Raw genomic sequence first — 22,483 nt, forward strand, 5'->3', positions numbered from 1 at the left:
ATGAGATTTGATCTTTATGGATTCGGCGCTCCCCTCCCCACCCCCCCAGGCCTTAAAGCTGGTTTGAAGCACTGCCTTGTAGACTGATGTCTTGAGACCCAATTTAATCTCTGTTTGACTGGTCCGTCTCCGCTACCACATATTAAGTGATCAACTCTGCAAAGGGATTTGTTATGCTTGTCTGAGATGTACATAGATGAATACACTGGAAGTCAATCAGCGCTGCAAGGGAGTTTGAGGCACATCATCTTGTGTGGTCATGTCTTCACACACAGCAAATCAACATCTCTTTTGCCATAAAAGTAATATATAATCTAGAGCAGTGTTTTTCAACTAGGGTTCCCCGGACATCTAAAGGGTTCCCTGCAATTTCCAGGTAATTTGAAAATTGTACCAAACACAAGAATTTACAATGCATCTGATCTCAGACGCGCTATTAGAGAGGGTTGGGGTTCCTTACAATGCATCTGATCTCGGACACATCATTACAGAGGGTTGGGGTTCCTTACAATGCATCTGATCTCAGACGCGCTATTAGAGAGGGTTGGGGATCCTTACAATGCATCTGATCTCAGACGCGCTATTAGAGAGGGTTGGGGTTCCTCAGAATGTCACAATATAATTATAGCATTCCTTAACCAAAAAAGGTTACACTGCTCTAGTGACTCATTGGACTGGATTAACATTTATTATATATGCCAAATATCAATGTATCTATGAGAGACAGGTTTGTGTGTAGCTGCTATTATGACTTGTATTTGATTCTAAAGATTGAAGGCATCCATGTCACCCCGTTATACATTTTAGTGCAGTGTAATTTATGTATCTCTTATGACATGACTCTTATCTTGAAGAACCTATTGCGTTACAGCTATGGATTCCATATTTAAAGATGTTTAACAATTTGATTTTTAAAGAGAACTATATTTTGCTACGCGGGAGACATTTTCCATTCCCCTGACTAAAGCAACAATTGTAAAGCAGGTACTGTAAGATTATTAAATGTTTGTTTAATATTGGCAGATGTGCTCCAGGTGTTTTTTATAATGCTTGCTAACAAGCATTATAAAGCATTTTATGTTTTATGATTCCACCGCCTGTGAAGTATTGGTAAAATGATCAAACGATCTTGAGTCATGGATAAAACTACAAATTGAGTGTTTGCCATAAAATACAATGTTAGTAGTAGGCAGACTTGTAAGGCTACGGCCCCAGTGCCTGCGCTGCACGTGCGCCTGCGAGGCAGGCAGCGTGTGCAGTCGAGTCCACCGGTCTGCAGAGAGCTGTGGGGGGAAAGACAGGGGTGTGTGATGGGACGCGGCCGTGACATCACCCGGCAGGTTCGCCATCATTGGCTGAACCGCCGGGGGGGTGTGGCCTAGCGTGCTGTCACGACTCCTGCTCTTAATTTTCTTGAGCAGGAGTTTGTCAGCGCAGCGCGGCGGCCCCATTGTGAGGCGGCTCTTGTCCCTGCAGCGTACACCACAGCGGGCGCTGCAGTAGCCAGCGGGGACCTGGCCTTGCATAGTGGATGAGGTTGAAAAGACATAGAGTTCAACGTACGCTAATTTTAGACCAAAGATACGTAGCCTATATTTGTAATTACAGTATTTTGATCCAGAGGAAGGCAAACAAAAAATCCCAGTGAAACATTATCGAATGATGTCTCATATAGGGAAATATACATTTCTTCTTAACTCCAATATTGGCAATCGGATTTCTCCCTGGATGACCATCCTTCCCATGTTTACTTGTTTAGTATTGCCTGTATACCTTTCCTTTCTAAAAAGGGCATTTAAGTTGAATATTCTTCAACAGCCTTGGACACTCTTGCTCTAGTTTAGTAATGAAAATGCTAGAATAATGGCATTTGTCTAATCGATTTCTAAGAATATGTAGAATAAAGTAGTTGCAAATGTCTTAACCTTTGATGTGCGCGTAACCATGAAATAAACCGGATATTATAGAGTGTACCTAAGCACCAAAAATGGTTTTGATGATGGTACTGCTAAGCACGTTCAGTGACCGCGGGGCTGTCACTTCAGTTCTGTAGTCACAAGTAACAGGTTGACACAACAGCTTTGACTTACTGAGGCCATGACCATTCCTTATCTTCTTTTTGTGATGTCATTCTACCCAGAGCCCTTCGCTGGCGTTCACGTTTCACAATCTACTCTTTCTTTTCATGTCAAAAGAACAAGTTTTATTTTTTTGCTAAATTCCTAACATCTTCATAGCGCACTACCTAAAACAGCATAATATCTTTTTGCCAGCTGTCCCTTCATTGAGTAAGCCGTAAGGCTTCTTCAGCAATGCTGACATTAGACTTGTTAAGTAAATGGTTTATAATTGGTATGTCCTGGATCTTTTTCCCAAGTTCCTGCATGTTTATGCTGTGTTCACATTTCACTCCTTTTCCCCCCTCCTTGTTTCATCTAATAATAATAATAAAATTATTATTAATCTTGTTATATACATTAACTTTTTTTTCCCACCTTAATCATACACTTTGTTATCTCTAATAATTTTTCTTATTTGCAGAAATGCTGATGGAAGAAATCTTGTGTGCTTTTAAGAGTTACCATAGTTCTAAATACTGCTATGAATACATACTTTTTAATTTCGCTATGATGACAGATATCCAAAATGTGTATGTTTGACCGCATGGCCTAGATTCACGAAAGTCCTTAAATCGGTGATAATTGGTGTTATGAGAGAAACAATGCATGCAATTTTTTCTAACATCATGCCGTATGCATAATAACATGCGTTAATGACCCTGTGTGCATATGATAATGCAGGAGAACTGCCACATACACTATTGCAATTTTCTAAGTAACAATACATGGCTACTGTAGATTAATAGAAGAGCTCATTACATTATCCTATGGTAGACAAATATTTTAACCCCTTTGATACCTGATGCGTACCAAAGGAATGCCTTCAGGCTCAATGGGATTAAAAGCCTACTCCATTGCACTACACTACGCCCCCTCTTTGCATACCAAAGAGGCTCGTAACTTCTAACTGCTATGGCAAACAAGGTCATTTCAACATCAATCTCCCCAGAGGCCGAAGCCACCCACCCTTGGGTATCGACCTCCAACTACTTCTACCCCACATCTAGATGAGGGAGATACAGCCCTATTTGCCAAAGCTGACTAATAGCACCGTGGACCTATAAAGAAATGTATCATTTAAAAATAAAACCATAATATGCACCCCCTGGAACTTCCCCGTAAAGTTAATTCAATCAGCTGACTCACCCAACCATAAAAATGAAAAAAATATATATATTTCCACCACTTGATGGATCTCTCTCTCTCTTCCTCCTCCTCTTCCCCCCCGCCCCCCAGCAATCCATTAAAACAAAACCAGAGGCCTACACAAGGTTGAGCACCTAGGTCTGATGGCCATCTTTGACCCGAAGCCATTACAGCCTGGTGACGAACCATCTACCATTGCTTGAAAACCCTGGTCCTCTGTTGATTGAAAAACAATCAGTGGAAATTAGTTGATATAAAAATAAAAAGGTTTGATCTTAATGGGAGTCGTCGTCATGTCCTCTCTCCGACTAAGGTGGTGGGCGAATGTGTGACCATTTTTATATAGGGCCTGTCGCCATAGCGCACCACGTGGGATTGTCATGTGGTAAAGCAGCCAATCAAAATGCTTGCCGTGCCACGTTTCCAGGTGTCCTTGAAATGGCTTCAGTGGCACTAAGGGGGTTAATGACAATTTAACGCATATTCCTTTTTTAATAAAGTATGCAATATTTTGTTTCATTTACTTTATGGCATACAGTCCAATTGGCCACCTTTGGGGTCATTGGAGGAAGACGGTCTTAAAGGATTAATATAGGTAAAGTGTTGGCTCCCAAATACAAAATATCTTTAGAACGTGGATCATAAAAAGCAGAGTGCTTCTATGTCCGCAGCAAATGCAATGCACTTTTGTTGGAAAATATTAAAATGCCCTGCAGATTTCTGTAGCTGTTGGTTTTGTTTTGAATGTTATTTTACAGCAGGTGGTGCAGTTGAGTAGTTTTTTTTATATTTATTTTTTCTTGTCCCTATAAAGCTAGTAAATGCCAAGGCCAAGCAGCCGTACTGGGAGATATAACTTCAGAAAGGTGTGATGGGTATCGCTGATTTATTGCAGACGGCAATTACCGGTGCTCAACCCAGTGGCTTTTATTCTGCGATCAAATGGGCCTCCATGACGAATTTCTTAAAAAAATAAGCAAATTGAGAATAAGGGCATAGGCCGTCTGCAAAATCTTCTTCCCGTTTTAATGGACCTATGGTTTCTTATAAGGGTTTGCTGGCAAAGTAAAGAAGGTGTTCTTGCGTAGCTCCGACGCGACATTTTCTAAAACGCCTAATGTAATTGGCTTTCTTATTAAAAAATTAAATTTGGGGATTATCTTTGAGAGAAACCTTTCAGCTATCTTTCAGATGCCATCACCGGCCTCTGAAAATAATGCTCGTCAGTCATGCCTTTCCTCACTGGCTGCCACCTCTGTCATTCAGAAGATGTTGGGAGGACAGGGTTTGGCCCATTGCCTGTTCAACACAGTGACGTCACATGAAGGGTTGTACATAGCCTTGAACCCCATAAAGTTTCATCTTGCCTTGTTTCTTACGACCCAACATTAGGAATATAATTAAAATACTTTTATGAGCTTGATTTTTTATTTTTTTTTATTTACCTGTATTTGGGCAAACCCTAAGGCTGCGCTTAGTGCCTGTGATGTCGCGGCAAAACAAATGCATTGCCGCCATCGCGGGCGCTTATAGTAAGCGCGACGGATTGGTCGCGATCACTGGAAGTCATCTCTATTTGATTTTCCAGCAACCATCGCCTGACAGTCGCGTCGCCGGCACTATAAGCGTAGCCTAAGACAGGGCAGAGTTGTGTGCATTAAAAGCACACTGCTACAGTAGAGATAGTTTGCATATATAAGGGAACACTGCAGTAGAAATGCTCCATAAAGATCGCTAGTTTCTATGCATGAGGCTTGGCAAACGTACTGTGGGATCAAAGTGCATGTCCGGTACAAATGATACCACTTCATGTTCTAGTGTTAATTGGCCTCATGTTGTAGCGCACAGTGTCTGCCTGTCTAGTTAGCCTTTTAATTTGAAGAACTTGCATTTCTGTTAATTGGCTGTGGTAGTCGGTATGGAGTCGAACCCTTTTGCTTTGGCACCATGTCACTGCTTATCTTCCTGCTGACGTCTCTAGTATGAACCTTTTAATGTCTGAAAGGTGAAATCTATTGGTCGGTAATCTAAAAAGAGACTTCTTGTTTGTAAATCTAATGTTAAAATAGCTCTCTTGGTAATTTTTACCATAATTCTTTTATGCTGAATGTCTATTGAAAACTAGTGTTGGATGTCTTTGTTCTGCACCTTCCTAAAATATAATCAGTCTCTGTTAATTTTGACAATTTTGTCAATTCTCCCTATTCACAAAATCAAATACATTTGCATCCAGCGGTTTTACCTGTGATCCGTCTTGTGCTTTGAATTGAATTACACTTTGCTGCTTTATGCCAAGCACAGCGAGATGTGGTCGTATTTCTAGTTTGCAATGTTACATTTACCTTGGGTGTTAGGGTTGAAATTCTTTGGTGGCTAGTAAATGACACCCCTTTCATTCTTCTATTGCGTTCGTGCTGCCAGTTCTCCAGGCTCGCAGTTCTTTCCGTCTTGCCCTGATTCATTGGCGCACTTGGCTGTTACAATGATTTAGCTGGGCTTTGCCCATACTTGTTTTTAAAGAGACTGTTTGTTATTATGTGGCACAGTTGATATTTACTTGAAGGATATATAGATTGCATTGTAGTTAAGATGACAGAAGTATTATTCAAAAGAAACCACTACAGCTGTGATAATTTGCTCCTGTATAAATTTGCATGATGGATACGAGCCTCGATGTCCTAAGAGAACCATTTCAGTGCGCACATCATTTACAGGGAGTCATTTGTAACTGTATTGACCGGATCTACGGCGGGATCATGAAGTGGAGGTGATATTCACCATGTACAAAAGAGGTAGTACACAGTAACAATTAAACAGAATCAATTGGTATGAAATATGAGAATGCTAACAAGTGTTTAGCTGTCACCGGCTATTGTCGCAATATAAATCCAAGTGTTGCCTGCTGCGCCCTTGACATAACGCCCTGTAATATTTTTACAACAGTATATCCTACATCCAATGCATTAGCATATTGGGGATACTATGTTCATATGTAGTAAACTAGCAATGAAACGGCAGATGTGCGAGTTGCTTTTTCCCTCCTCTTTCCATTCTCACGGAGTAACGACAGGCAGGCTTATGTTCATTATTGCCAACGCAGTGAACACCTTCTCTGCAAAGCAATACGTTGCTAGTCACTCTAGCGGACAAGGGGTAATCGGACATTTTATTTCCTGCCTACAGATACAGAAATGGAAAATGAATGCAAAAACTCTGCACTACTTCCCAAATTGGCGTGCAATTTATTTGTGGAATTATACATTTTTATCCCAAGTCTTTATTAAAAAGGAGTCATGCGGTTAATAAAATAAATTAATTAAAAAAAAAAGTTTATGCCTGATAACCAGATGAAGGTAAACTTTATTTTAGCAGGTAACTACACTTAAACGTCATATTTCTCAGTATCTTGTCACAGTACCTCTTTCAGTCCAAATAGAGAAATAGGAAGTTTTCGTGTAGGTACCTGCTAAACTGGAGTTTACCTTGATGTAGTTGGCAGACTTAATTCTTTGATCAAAAAAATGCAACCAAATTACTCCCTTATTAAAAATAAATAAAAAGGCCAGGGAGAAGGAGCAGCTAAGCGAGTAAAGACACTAACTCTGTAAACAAGGGCACTGAGTTTGAATCGGGGGAACCTGGTTCAATTCCCAATGTCTGCTTTGTGTGACCCTGGGCAAGACACTTTATCTCCCTGTGCCTCAGGCACCTAAATCATAGATTATAAGATCTGGGCAGGGGCATTGTCTGTAACAATCCTGTGTGCTGTGTGCTGTGTGCTGCGTACTGCGCACTACAGTATACTGTAATTGTGAAGCGCTTTGAGCCCCATTGGGAGAAAAGCGATAGATGAAATAAAATATTAGAAAAAATGAAAAAATATATAATTGCACTAATTGTAATCCAATTTGGAAAGTCATGCAGGATTTTTGTACTTGTTTTCCATAAATGTATGGCCAATTCTCTTTCCCCAACAGAACTCCTAAGGCATTGATACATAAATTGTGTTACTAATATATTGGTAGGTTTGAGCTCTCCAAATTCTGTTCTTAGACACAGAAGCTGGATAAAATGTAGACTGTGTGTAGACTGCTTTTGCCAATACTTTTTGGCAAACATATCGGTCACGTTGCTTTCTATGTTCTGTGTTCATATTGCACAGTTTTGCATAATTTGCCCATCATGATCAGCTCAACAATTTCTACTTCTGCCGTTCTTTACATATTAATACATTGCCGATATTGATGTTATATTTTGATTGCCACGGTAGTGAGCATTTTCATTTTAAGCAGACTTTGCAAAGTATATTTAATGGAAAGAATTAATATAATATATATATTGTAACAATAAGGGCAGAGGGAAGCCTCACTGAGGTCCATATTTCACATGCTGGGAAGCAGTCTTCCCCTTGCTCTGGGAGGTTTCTCCTCCCCTTCCCCTTTGTGTCTGTTTCAGAGCATATTGAATAGGGACGGAGGAGTTGAAATGGCAGCCATCTGCTATATGAATAGCCAGTATTGTGTAGTAATAGTTTACACGTTTTAATTAATTACCTTGCATATATTATTAAATTGGAGCATTTGCGATTAAGTTTGTAACCACAGTGATGAAGACAAAATTATTTTTACTTTGATAAAACCAAAAATGTAAATGTTGGGCCTGTCAGAATGCACAAGCAGGGTCAAATACTATATATTGTTGCAACTTCTACACAAAGGGGTGTGTATTTCTGTACTACAGGCAGCCAACCCTTTGCTTCTGATGTTGCCTCAAACATATAATATATTGGTAGGCAATGTGCATATACTGTACTGCAATATTCATTTTTGCACAATTGTTTGTTTAAACATGAGTACTTTAATAGTAGTGTGTGTATATTATAACATTTTTTTATTTAAGCTCTCACGAGCAGGGCTCATGACCTCTTTGTATCTTTTTGTGCATGTTTGTCCTTATTTGTAAGTAACGGTTTATGTAATTATCAAATGTCTGTACTCCCTTTGTACCGTGCTGTTGGAATATTCGTTTTAATGATAGCTGCTCTTGTTCTGTTCTCTGTCTGGTTGTCTCCATATATGTGCATGGTGAATCAAGACCAAAAATGCCCACGACCCCTGTTTTATGTCTGCATTTTCACTGTGCTCGAGTACTCTTTATGTATATTTAGAAGTGCACAGATTTTTTTGCTTTCATGTAATTTGTTTACCACCCTTAATAAACACACACCACATCTGCGAGATTAATAAAGCAATTTACTTTATTTTAATATTTCATCCTTGGTGCTTCCATTACAATTAAAATCTCTCACACCAATTTAGATGGGATGTTTTCAACAAAAAACTAATAGAAGTTTGAAAACTTAAAACAAATAACCAAGAATAAAAACCTTGACCAAGTGTGTTTTCGTTTTGAAGAGCTTTTGTACGAGGTAAATATACCCGTCCAAAACGTGTTTCTGTTAAAGTTATTGTAACTGTGTCAAATTGTACTTTACGGGAAAGTAAATAGACTGTTACATAAGCAAATGCTTTATTGTAAGAGTTATGACATATCCTGATTGTCAGCTTGATTATTGTGCTGCCTTGTAGGCCTAGTATGACACACTGTATTACAAGGTGCCGAACTCTCTGCAGTGAATCGCTTAACGAGACACTTTTTTTTTTTTAGTCGTTACCACAAGCAGGGTTTTCCTTTCCTGTGTTATCCATATTTAACTTGTTTTTTTTTTTCCCCTGTCATTTTTACATAATCATTGTATTATGCTGCAGAGTAACGACTTGGCTCCCTGGTTATATTTTGTAGGGTCATGCAATGCCCAGTATTGCTCTCTGACAGCCGACTTCACCTTTTCCTGCAAAGCCAGCTTGGCGTAGAAGAAATGGAAGCCTGCGTGTCAGGGCAGACTACATATTCTGTTTCCGAAGCCATTCACAAGTTTGCTACCTCAAATCGGCGGTTTCCTGTGGAAGAGGAAGAAAAAACAAATCATTACGTGGATTCTGAGAGGTACTTTCATGTGTGGTCGCCCCTTTTATTTTCTGTTGTTGGTGTAATACTGCGATAATGAAAAAAATTAATTGACTTGAGATTTTATTGAGCTGTGACAGCTTCTCATAAGAGTCCTCGCACACCTCCACACTGAATTAATGGATGCAGTAGAAATTCAATTATCTGCATTCTGATTATGTGAATTTCATTTAGTCAGACTTGAATTATTCGCGTTTAAATTATCTAGCTAAGGAAGAAAAAAAAAAAATCTAACCACACTCCAAATGGCTAATTAAAAGTCCAAATTTCCTGTCTCTCTTTGTGACTGGAGATAATTAAAGTTCTCCTCTGCTACTCAGGCTTTGAGTGTGTTGTGAAAACCAATTTCCTCTCATTTTGTTCGTCCTTTTTTTTTTTTTCCTCCCCCTGCTCCTTTTACCTTTCTTCCATCCCCCAATGACTTTTTTCTCTTTCCCACAGTTCATCCTCACAGCTTGGACACAATAGTGCTGGAAGTTTTTTGCATGGATGCAAAGTAGGGAAAGGTCATGAAGAGGCATGGACCACAATCCTAGCTCCATCACCCCAAGAATAAACCACGGTGCCTTTGTATGTATATACATATACGTGCAATTGTGTATACTCTGAATATCCAGAATTTTTCCAGTGGAAACAATTTGAGTTGTTCATTTTGAATGCTGCCGTTTGATAGCGCAAACAAACGGGAAAGTAATATCAAGTGATTTGTTGCAAAGGTACAAACAGAAAATCCAAATATACAAAAATATGAAGGCTTTCTTTCCTATTACAAAATGCACATTTACGGGCAGAGGCCTTATCCTCTGTCAATGTCGCCATTTTAAAAGTGGTGCAACATTTACAGAGTGACAGATGACTGAAGTGCTACAACAGGAAGTAAAGGGGCAGCCAACATACATGTCTTTTTAAAATCAGACCTGTGCCTTTCATAGGGGCCGTAGAGACGTACTGAGTATTACTGTTTAACTGAATAACGCATGAAATTGCAAAGATCCTGCAGCTGGAAATATGGCCAAAAATTTCACCAAGTTACATAGTGTCAGATTAATTCAGGGAAAAAAAAAAAAAAAACTCGTATTGAAAATATTTAAACTTCCCATTTAGTGACTTAAGTAAGGTAGATTTTAAGAACCGATGTCCTTTGTGTGTTGTTTTTTTTTCTCTTTCGATTTCCTACTGTTTGTCAGGATAGATTTAAGACTGAGTATCCCTTCTGGCATTTGTTTGCCTGGTCACCACACACATTCACTCTGTATGGGCTGCAACATACACTCTGTAATCGCAGACACCGTACAATTCTGCCTTTCCTGTTTACTTTTTTTGTGTAGGAAGTGGCTGCAAGGATCAATACAGACCAGATAACACTAGCTGTCAAGATGCATCTTTTAAAAAAAAATTTTTTTTTTATATGTAGCTTTTGTTTCTCAAGTTGCCATGTTTTGTTTGGACTTTATTTACAAATATAGACTAGTAAAATGTTGTCATTTTGAATCTTTTGTGTATGGTGAATGTTATATTTTTGCTGTTTTTCTGTAATCTGCTGAAAAGCCTTTGACACTCCACTGTTACTGTAACGTACATTTTACACTGGAATAGTTTTCCTTTGTCTGCTGATGCCTGCAATAACATGATGTAATAAACCTGTGCCCTTTGCCAATGGGCCGTCCATTCCTTCGGGGTGTCAATTTTAAATAGACGTTAAAACCCATTTGATGTTTGATTGCAGAGAAGATTACACCGCATAGTTATCCATGTGCTAATGTGGTCATTTTTATGCTAAATTTCACATTTTGTCTTTTAACCACCATCAATGTATTTGCCAGTTTAATGCCTCCAGAGACGTTAGATTGTATTTAAAGGATCACATGTCGCCTGTGATTGCTGGTGAATAATCTTTGACACCTGAATGTTAAACCTGATTCGCTAATGATGTTGGTCAAAAAGACATATATTCCTATTTTTTTTCTCTCTCTTCCCCTTCCCACCCTCCTCCCCACCCCCCTCCCCACCCCACCCATTCTAATGAAGCCTGTATGCACTTTATACTTGGTCAGGGTAGCCCTGAGAAAATGTGAAAAACATGTTTTATGAAATACATGGTAAAACGGGGAACACCACTTTCTGGGAATTTTCTTAAACACCATTCATTTAGTTGTTAACAGGATACATTTCATTTTTATTACCATTGTTCACACAAGTCTGCTGGTGATGCTGCTCTTTTGTTACCATGTTATTTTGTTGAACAGTTCATGCTGGCTTCTTTGTCATTGCTCAATAACTGTGAATTGAACTTGTATGTTTCATTTTGTTTCTAAGCGTATTAAATAAAGACTTATGCATACCACCTTTTCTATGTGGGATTCTTACAGTTTTTTTTAATGCTGTGGTTTACCTCTGCTGTCAGGTTGGCATTGCAGGCCCCTCTTGCACAGAAAGGGTTTGTTGCAATTCCCCAAACTGTTATTTCAAGCCCTCTTTAAAGATTATATATTTTTTAAACTGCCACTTGGATTGATTCTTTAAAAGAATATGAAAAAATATATATATATATATATATATTTTTTCCCCTTAAAAGGCAACCCAAGCGGCACTTAAAAAAATAATATATATATTATGTTTTACTATATGCAGCGTTTGATTTCCTTATTGAAAACAAATTGCCTAAACTGCTAATCAATTCATTCTCTGGTAATCAACCAGCAAAATCCTGCTCTCCAGGGTTCACTTAATGGCTGCCTTTCAGTTTCAAATCCATCCTTCAGTCAGTGTAACTCAGCAGCTACAATATATTCTTATTAGTAAGATAACATTATCTATTGTTAGTTTGCAGCCCAAACGGATGGGAATATTGGCAACAAATTATCACAAACGGGAAAGTATTGCAATTTCTTGCACTATTGGGCATGTGGGCTAAAACCTGCTATAGAAAACCAAGGATGATCAGTATATTAAAACTCATTAAAAATGGCATTGAGTTGGAAAAAAAGGCAGTAAGTATCTAATGGGAGAAGGAGTGGCTCAGTGAGTAAAGACACTGAGATTGCTGCAGGGGAGCCTGGTTCAATTCCCGGTGTCGGCTCCTTGTGACCTTGGGCAAGTCACTTTATCTCCCTCTGGCTCCAAAAACATAGATTGTAAGCTCTACGGTGCAGGGACCTGTGCCTGCAAAATGTCTCTGTAAAGCGCTGCGTACAATTAGCAGCGCTATACAAGAACATACTATTATTATTATTATATTATTACGGACGGATTTTATTTTAAAAAACACATGTAGGATATTGCATCGATTTTTGATTCTTTACCATGCTGTAATTTTCAAAAGGTGAGACATTCCGGCAGCTATCTTAGAATTGAGAGCATTAAATTAGGCCAAAAGATCTTTTGCTTTGCAAATTCAAGCAAAGATAAAAGCTACTCTGTGTGACATAACAAGCAGGGAGGAACCAGAAGCCGGCTCTTCTAGGGGAAGACACGCCAATATTCAGTTGGACGGAGAACAATTTTGGAGACCTATCAGGAGTACATGTTTCAGGAAAATGTAATGTGAAGGCAGATTTCTTGGAGGTAATAAGACTAGGAGTTCACAAGTGGAACTTATGGCCTCGGCAGAAAAACGGAAACTAGAGATCTTCTGTTCAACGCTGCATCTAATGTACGTGTAATGAATGTACTCTGTCAAATGGGTCTTCCACCTGGCCTATAGTTTTTTCCCCAACTATTACACCGATACCAAGGCTACTCTGTAGATCAGATAAGGCGGAGATGATTGTAATACCCATCTTCTGTCCGCAAAGAGTGTGGTTCATCTAGTTTTACTAGGATGTCAAAAGAACAATCGTGGATGTTTCCAGCAGTCAAAGATCTATTAAAGCAGGGCTCGATCCGTCACCCTAAATCACAAAAATGGGCACTTATGGCCTGGAGATTGAGCAACGCCTGCTGTTTGAGAGCATTATCACCAAAAAGTAGTGCATACCTATGTTAGCGGCAAGAAACCATGTAACTCCAAAGGTATACTATAGAATTTAGTTGTTTGTGTGAAGAAATCATTTCCTTAGTTCTTCCACAGCAGCAGGGGACAGCACCGTATTCTATAAGGGTGCAATAGCGCCGACAGGGTGCGAGCAAACAAAGTCCTGTTGAAGGCAATGAGGCTTTATCAGTGATCGCTCCACATCTGCACTATTCCACTTGATAAAGTATGGTTCTTTTAAAAGTGAATTCAGCATTATTGGGAAAAGAGCATGAATTATTTATTTATTTATAAAATATTTAACCAGGAAGTAATACATTGAGAGTTACCTCTCGTTTTCAAGTATGTCCTGGGCACAGTTAAGACAAGTAATATATGGTTACAAATACAGTTACATAAATGAACAGGGTATACATTATATACAAGACATTGCATGCACAGTTAAAGATAATATATATTATGGGTGTATGAAACAGTAATTGATCATTAGTTGCAAGCAATATAGATTGGAACCTAGAGTTAACTATATTGTGTTTAATTGGGACTAACCTGTAGTTCTGAAAGTGCTCTCAGAACATACCAGTAAGCCCATGCAACAGAACTTGGCCTTGGATCTCCAATGTAAAACCACGTCCCTTGTGTCAATTGTATCAGCACGCAGGAATGGTGAACTGCAAGCTCTCTCGTGCAGGTACACATTTCAAGTTTTCCACCAAAATAAGGTTGTAATTAGACCAATATTAAAAAAATCAATTTGTTTACCTAAGGTAGTATTAACCTTTCAACTAATCAGAATGTTATAGTACTTTTTTTTCCCAAACCCGGCTAACGATAAAGAAAGCACATTTTATTCTTTAAGTGTCTTGAGACCATACATTGTAAGAACCTGGGAATAGAGGAAGTTGGACAGGCTCTTTATACTTCCATCCAGAGAAAGAGAGGTTCAGGCATTGTCTAAATCTTACGTAAACCACTGAATTATAACCTACATCAAGCAGAAGTGACATAAAGATCATACCACAAGGATTGTGGCCATTCAGTGAAGCCTCATGTAACATGCGTATATGTTCATCAATTTAAAAATACGTTTACTAAGTATTCTAGATTAGACATTGCAGCATCACCAAAGGCATAATTTGGCTGGAAGGTCCTTCAAGCAGCATAGGGTTTTTTTTTTTTTGTCTCCCAAGAATTGGCACTGCTTTGGCATGTCCCATGGGTGCCTACTGCAATGGTGGACAACAAGGATTAAAAAAAAAAAAAAAAATTTTTTTTTTTGCTTTCTCATCATAACTTTCTTTTCCTGTTGGTAAATTAATGGCAGTATGCACCATTATCCTGTTCCCGACGTCTTAAGTGTATTGCCATGTTGGCTTATTTTATAGTTTGAGAACTACGGTGACCACCTGTGGCAGGTAGTGTGGCTAGATTTAGAGGCGCCCCTCACAGGCACTGTCCTATCTCAGCTGGAGGGCAGTTTACTCATTGGTGCGTACTGCCATAGATGTACTAAAAAGAACAGAAAATTAAAGTGAATAAACCACCAATTTCATTTTTTGGTAGGGAGGGGGGGGGGGAGTCTGTTTAATTTACATGCTCCGAACAACAACAAAAAATTATTAATCATGTGCCTGTGCAAAACAAAGTGTAGTTTCTCACTGGGACAGATTGCTTTATTAAACCAATAAGCCCACTTTTTAAATTCTAAATATTAGTATAGTATGAACTGTATAGGCTGCAGTTCTTAGCACATAAAATCATGTTGATTTGAACACTAGCATAGGCTTGCATGTAATCATGCCCAGCTTATGTAAAAATACGTGTGACAAGTGAAAAGCATTTATAAGTACATGTGTATACAATTAATGAAACCCATATTAATTACTGGTAAAGACTTTTGTTGACTGAAATTTGCATTTACTGTACAATAAAAAAAATGTGTAAAAGAATATTGTATGCTCCAATATATAGAGGGAAAAAAATCTTATTTCCCAGCTAGGTTACTTTATGAAAACCCTATTTCAGAAAAATATTACCCTGATCCTTAACTTCTCCCTAATAGATTATCTTGATTACAAACATCATCAAGGACCTAGTTATTGATGCATAATTGAGCTAGTAAATTAACTAAATTCCATAACTAGTGCATTGTTACTAAAACTTTTAGCTACAGGAGTGTAAAGCAAGCCCCCTGGCAGTGAACCTGTTGAATAATGTCCTTCAATTTTTTTTGCAGCCTTTTTAAAGTTAAAAAAAATCTACAGATTGTGAAGTATGTGTCACCTGCATGCAGAAATATAAATGCTGATGCATATTAATGTGTTATATTATGCACTATGCACATTGAATTAATACATTTTAGATTTGTATAGTGTATCATCATGCATTAATATAGACAAGAACACACACACACACACACACACACACACACACACACACACACACACACACACACACACACTCTCTCTAGTGTTGCACAAACTTAGAGATCCCTGTTGTATGTGGCGAGTTGTCCCACTCCTGTCCTATTTTTTTTTTCCCCCATGCATTTATCAACGAGCAGAAAAGATGTACGCCCAGTAACAGACACAGAGAAGTTAGGAAAGGAATACATAGGACTGTTTGCAACAGGGATTTTTTTTTTTTTAAACTTTAATGCTATAAAGACTAGAAAGGGAGGCAGGCAGGCAAGAGCCCTCCTAAAGCAGATCCTATTTTTCTATCGAAAATTAAAAAGCTGTTTTTTTTATTTTTTTAGAAATAAAGTCGTTTTGTTGTTTTTGTTGATGTCCCCTATCCCATTACATTTTGATTACTGCATGCAACACAGACAAGTTGGTGCTGTGTGGCTGCTCTCCCTGGCTGCACACAGCTCTCCCCGGCTCAGGTGCATTTACCCTTTCACTCCCAGAGGGGAACTGGAGCTCATTGTGCCCAGCAAGCACAGGTGCTATCTTTTTTTGTGCATGTGTGTGTTTGCTCTTGTCTATATTAATGCATAAATATGATACACTATATTATTGTTATAATTATTGCAGCCCCCCCCTGGCACTACATGGGTGGGATCGGTGTCAGCGCCCCCGCACATTTACTGAGGTTTCACTGACACATGTATCCGGAGTATCTCCTTCCCCCCAAGCTATGTAGTGGGTGCGGAGGTCTCGCTCCTGTCCCAGGGTCTCTGTCACACGTCGCCCAGTAAGGAGCTCTCCTAAACTTCAACCAAGTCAGAACTTTTCCCTTAAATGTAAATGTTTCGGTGACCCGCGGCCCTACAAGCACTTGTATGTGGGAGATGACCCTGGTCGGCGGCCATGCTGACCTGCTCCTTACCTCCGTGCGGCAGCAGCAGCGGGAGCTGGTCCTGGAGCAGCCGGTACGGTCCTCCCCTCCTCCTCCTCAGCACGCAGGCGCCCCCTCCCTGTCCCGCTCCCCCCGGCCCTCAGCACGCAGGCCGAGCAGCACACAAGCGATGAACGGATGAAGAAGGGGGACTTCTGGCCTCGGTTTGGTAACCCATGGCAACCGCTGTATCCCATGGCAACTACGGAGAGAGGCGGGCGGGCTGGGATAGAGGACGGGAGCATCATGTTGCTGCACGGAGATGGAGAGTGAAGAGGCGCCCGCGCGCAGCAAAGAATCCGCATGTCACGTGACTGGCGTTCTGTCTGATTGACGTGTGTTGGCAGTTGAAATAGAAGACTGCATTGAGGGACCTTTTTAACCCTTTGCTATCCGGGGGGAGAGGTCTGCATAGCTGGACTCTGCCCCTGACAGGGTTTTAATATAACTATCAATAAAGCAATCAATAAAGCGTATATTCATGTAAGGAGTAGCTCAATAGCAATGCCACTGACTTTACAGCAGGTATAGCAGACCAGTGTCTGCTATTAACGAGACTTTTGGGCAAATCTCTATTTTTTCCCTGTGCCTCAGGCACCAAAATCAGACTTTTGCTGGCACAAGGAGCTTGCAATCTATGTGTTGTGCTTACTACACTAGCACCACCATATAGGAAACACATATCCTTATCAAGACAGCCAAAACATTACTTTTCAACAATTTTTAGATGAAAAAAACCCCAATACAAAATATAGAAGCAGATAATATAGGAGAGGTACATATACTGTAAACAAATAATGCATTGGATCACTGGAGAAAGCACTAAAAGGTTTGCTCATGGCCAATATTAGCAGCATGTCTATTTGTTTTAAATTAATTAGCATTAATTAATTAGTATAAATGTCGCATTTCAATAGCCTGGACTCATGGTTACTATCCCTCACCCGTAATCGCTCCTATCAACCATTGTGGCCAAGTACTGCTATCTACAGCACTTATTCCCTTACCTGCTGTCTCTGTAACTCCCCCAACATGCCACTTAGGCCTCGGCCAGGGTGGCGCCAGGGTGGCGCCGGGCAGGCGCGCTCACGCTGGCCGCGATGAAACACCTTGCGGCAATGTGTGTGGCCAGCGTGAGCAAGCGCCTGAGCATGCGCAGCACTTAGCTGATTGCCAAGCAAGCAAATTTGAATTTGCCGCTTGCTTGCGCCACCGCGCATGAGCGACTGTACGCTCAGCGCCACCCTGGCCACAGCGTAAACTCTCCGGGGCAGGGATTTCCTTTCCTATTGTCTGACTTTGTTTGTTGCACTTATTCTATTACAAAACCCTGTATTGTACTGTCTCGTTTGTAAAGTTCTGGGTACCCTGTGAGCACTAATATATACATATAAATATTACAGACTCAGGAAAAAAAGAAAAATAGAAAACAGCGCCATTGGTGATGAGAAGAAATATAGATATAAATTAGATTGTAAGCTCATCGGAGCAGGGACTCATCTTCCTAAATGTTACATTTGTCTGAAGCACTTATTCCCATGACCTGTTATTTATATTTATTTAATATTTGTTATTTATATGATTACCACGTGTATTAGTACTGTGAAACGCTATGTACATTAATGGCGCAATACAAATAAAGACATACAATACAATAAACTATCAGTATACACTGGTAGTGTAAAATGGATTAGTATATTAATGTACATATGCAGGTATGTAAATAAACACCAACCGACTCTATCTAAGATGAGAGATGGTGCCAGAAAGTGACCAGAGGGAAGACAAAGGGGACAAACTACATCTAATAAAAAAAAAAAAAAAACATATATGAAAGTACAGTGAATATATAGTGTGATTGGCTATATTAAAAAAGGAAATTCATGGAATGATCAATAATACATTACAATAACACAAGGTAAAAGTAAAGAGGTAAAAAAAACTGGTCCTTGGAGACTCCAGGTAGATTCCCACAAGAACAAGCACTTCTTGCCACGATAATCTACAAGGCAAAAAGGGGCACCCTTAAGGAAGTCACGCCATTGACGACGAAACGCGTAGGGACGTTGTTTTTTTACGCACTCACACATCATCACGCAGACGAGTTGGAGTAACGCAGGGCTGGAGGTACACAGCATACAATACCAAGTTTCCAGACGACATCTGTGGAGGTTGTGCCATCTACCCACTAGTCCCGATTGGGTGCTATTCGGCTGGGTTTCCGTTTGGAAAGAGAGAGACTCTCTCTCTCTCTCTCTCTCTCGAAGAAGAAAGTGGAAATATATTTTTCAGCTAAGAATCGGGGATTCAGCTGTAATAGATAGGGATAGTTTGTCTGTATAATCCTTTACTATTTCTCATTTTGTAAGGAAAATGGCTGCTGGTTCTTCTCATTTTATACCATATTAGAAAGTAATTTAGTTTCCTGGTTATTTGTTGAAATATTTGTCTCAGAACAAATGGAGAAAAAAAGTGAATAAAAAGTTAGTCCATGAAAGCGTGTCTTGTTCTGAAACATTGTTTTGGAAAGAATGTAAGAAGAGATATCTGAACTCATCGCTTTCCATTTAGCAATTTTTTTTATTTTAGCAACAACATAAAATGGCAATTTCTGTGTGAAATGTGAAGCAAAAGGTGATGCTGCGTGCCAATTTGCATGTAATTTTCCCAGAATCCATTGCTGCAGTGAGTTCTGTATACTCTAGGATATAATGGTGAACAGCAGGGTTGCAGACCTGTCTGATACACGTGAATGTGCTCACAAGTGATATACAGTATTCATTTGCTGTATGCTATATGGTGGAGGGGTTTTGTCACTTTTATACCCACCATAAATTATTTAAGGTGTGGTTGAAACCTATCCCAGCTTCAAATTGCATAGCTGGTGTAACTAGCTTCACACCGATGAGTGCCAAAAGGGCAAAATAGCTGACTGTGAGTAGGTTTACTGGCTATGCACTCTAACCCTTTAACACTTTAACTCCTGTGGCACTCAAAAGTTCTACCAAGAGTCAAATAGGTATGTGATCTCAGCATGGTTGTTAGAACAATTGATTTTAGGTGCACCGTCTGCAATAATAAAAGGACTTTAAATGTCTATTTGACTCTCTATGTAACTTTTGAGTGCTATAGAATACAGTCTCTTATAGAAGTCTTCGGGGCGTTATTCTGCTGGGATTCTCGATCCCCTTCTCGAGCACCTACCACCGCGTCTACCACGACCATTTTAAAATTGGAATGTATCCACCATCTTTGAATCATTGACACCAACAGTATTGGAGCATCCCAGTATTAAAGGCAGCTGTCTTTACTGTCCTACCTTCACTTCCCCTGAAACACAACTATATTCTCATAGGCCACTGCAACATATTTCTATGCATTTGGCATTCACATTCGATCAAGCTTGGCAACGGGCCACCTTATTTCGCTAAAGAAAAGCATTACTACTGCGTACCGGACCATGCTCATGCATGAAAAGAAGAAGGGACCGGAGCAGGCATGAAAAAACACTAGTTAAAAATACAGCAAAGGAAACTAGGGAAGATGTACAAACAATCAGAAAGTGTGAATGGAAGTTTTTTTGTTTTTACGCATTGCGTCGAATGTAAGATAGTTTCCTACTTGTGACGCAAATTATTAGCTAGAACAGTTTACGCCACTTCAAGATAAAAAACTGACACACAGAGCCGCAGCTGTAAACTCCTGTAACTCATCCATAATGCCTCTAATTGACACCCTGAATCGCAAGTTAACGCATATGGATGAAGACTTGAAGCAAAGATCTTGACACATTGACAGAGAAACGTAATAGGAACCATTTGTCAATTTTGCTCCAGATTTGTTTGATATTGCGCCCCCACTAGTCTCATACGGTCCCCTTTCATGGATTAACCACTTGCCTTCTAGTATAAGTTATGTGAATCGTGTTATTTTAGAGCAGGAAATGCATTAACAGCGAAGTTTATATTATGATAAGAATGTATGTATTTATTTATTTTATTGTGATAGTTTCCAATAGCATATATATATATATATATATATATATATATATATATATATATAAACCATAATACTGAGTTAAGTTATGGTGCGTAAAAAAAGTGACAAAAACCCTCCACAGGAAAGCAAATATGCAAATATAACTGTATGCTCATCTGCATGTCTTAGGCAGGTCTGCAACCCCGCCTTTCCCCATTATCACCCAGCATACAGCACTTCCACTGCAGCAAGGGATTCTGGGAAATGACATGCAAATGAGCACACAGTGTCACTTTTTGCCTCAATAACCATTTTTAACATGGTTCCCTATAGGCTTAAGCTTGCTGCATGGTCACAGCATTGAGCACAGCCAGGGTTAAGGTGCATACCCAGAAAACCACCCACAGACAGCCGTTTCGACCTTGATGGGTCTCATCAGTGTGGGGTTGATTTTACTGGGAATGCAAGAGAGGCTATGGGATAGGCTAAACCATAATACTGAGTTAAGTTATGGTGAGTAAAAAAAGTGGGTGGTGCACCTTAACCCTGGCTGTGCTCAAGGCTGTGACCATGCAGCAAGCTTAAGCCTATAGGGAACCATGTTAAAAATGGTTATTGAGGCAAAAAGTGACACTGTGTGCTCATTTGCATGTCATTTCCCAGAATCCCTTGCTGCAGTGGAAGTGCTGTATGCTGGGTGATAATGGGGAAAGGCAGGGTTGCAGACCTGCCTGAGACATGCAGATGAGCATACAGTTATATTTGCATATATATATATATATATATATATATATATATATATATATTCTAATTTTGAATTGAGTCATGTATATTGCTTGCGACTGTAACATAATAAAGCAACGGATAAAAGTAGTTTACAAGCAATCATACAAAACATATACATTGTATTTTCATTGTAGATATGAGATGCCTCACTTCTATTTGGGGGTGGTATCTGTTTTTTTTATCATCACTAATGTCCAGCCTTACTCGGACCTGTCAACTCTCTGATGTTCTGTGAGTGTCACTGATTTCTAGCATCAGCAGTGGCTGATTTTAATGGAGTGTAACTAATAGACGTCAGTATTTTCCATTAAATTGCACTATTATTTTTGTCCAGCACCCCAAACCCCTTTGATTTTGGTCCATGAAAGTCGACATCTTGGTCTTTCCTATTCTTCCCATTGACAATAAACTGCTTTCTACCTATGAAATGCTTAGTTTCAGACCAAATGAAGACACTTCTATTTGTAAACACCCGTGGGGACTATTTATCTGTTTCCTGGCACTATATCAAATAATGCCCACTGAAAAATATACAGCAGTGCCGGTTTCTGTTTGGTAAATTCCCCTGTGTCTCGGATTCCTGTCAAAATGTTGTGGCTGTTTTTCATTCTCAACCTGGTGTCAGTGGGGTGACAGACCTGCAGAGTGACAGACCTCCATCAGGGGTGGGCTTAATTGGACGCACAGTCCTGTAAAGATATGTCGTGTTGAAGTTAAACCTGTCAAACTATTATTTCTACATGTTTATTGTGTCTGTGCAATGCAGAGGTTAACCTGATGAGTGGTTTAGCTTCTTATACTGCACAGCTCCAGCTACAAAGAGAATTGTCTCTGTTGGAAAATACGGTGACAAGGTTCCACATAATACATATTTAAATAATTGAAGTAAGTGGTTTTATAGGTCATACTGTAATTTTATGTAACAGGTTTTCCCCCACCCTCTGGGAGATCTCACTATTACACGGTGTTTTAGTGCTGCTCACCTGCTGGCTCACAGGATGCTGAGTTTCCGCCGGTGTTATTGGGGAAGACAGGACAGGCTTTCAGGTTGATGGTTAGTTCTTTCTTACTGGTGCAGCGCCTCCATCTCCAGCAGGCTCCAGTAGCACTG

General features: G+C 39.6%; 1 protein-coding gene across 5 annotated transcripts in view; it reads left to right on the top strand.

Annotated features, from left to right (window-relative positions):
- SNX10 (sorting nexin 10) overlaps positions 1-11,637 on the top strand; it is a 94,115-nt gene extending 82,478 nt beyond the window's left edge. For all 5 annotated transcript variants that reach the window (XM_075586824.1, XM_075586825.1, XM_075586822.1 and 2 more), the window contains 2 exons: positions 9,069-9,272; positions 9,735-11,637. In XM_075586824.1, the coding sequence (XP_075442939.1) occupies positions 9,069-9,272; positions 9,735-9,849 (319 nt within the window). In that variant the 3' untranslated portion in view covers positions 9,850-11,637. The remainder of the gene's footprint in view (positions 1-9,068; positions 9,273-9,734) is intronic.
- Positions 11,638-22,483: the final 10,846 nt, after the last annotated feature.

Source organism: Ascaphus truei, chromosome 2 (genome assembly GCF_040206685.1).
Source record: "Ascaphus truei isolate aAscTru1 chromosome 2, aAscTru1.hap1, whole genome shotgun sequence".
NCBI lineage: Eukaryota > Metazoa > Chordata > Amphibia > Anura > Ascaphidae > Ascaphus > Ascaphus truei.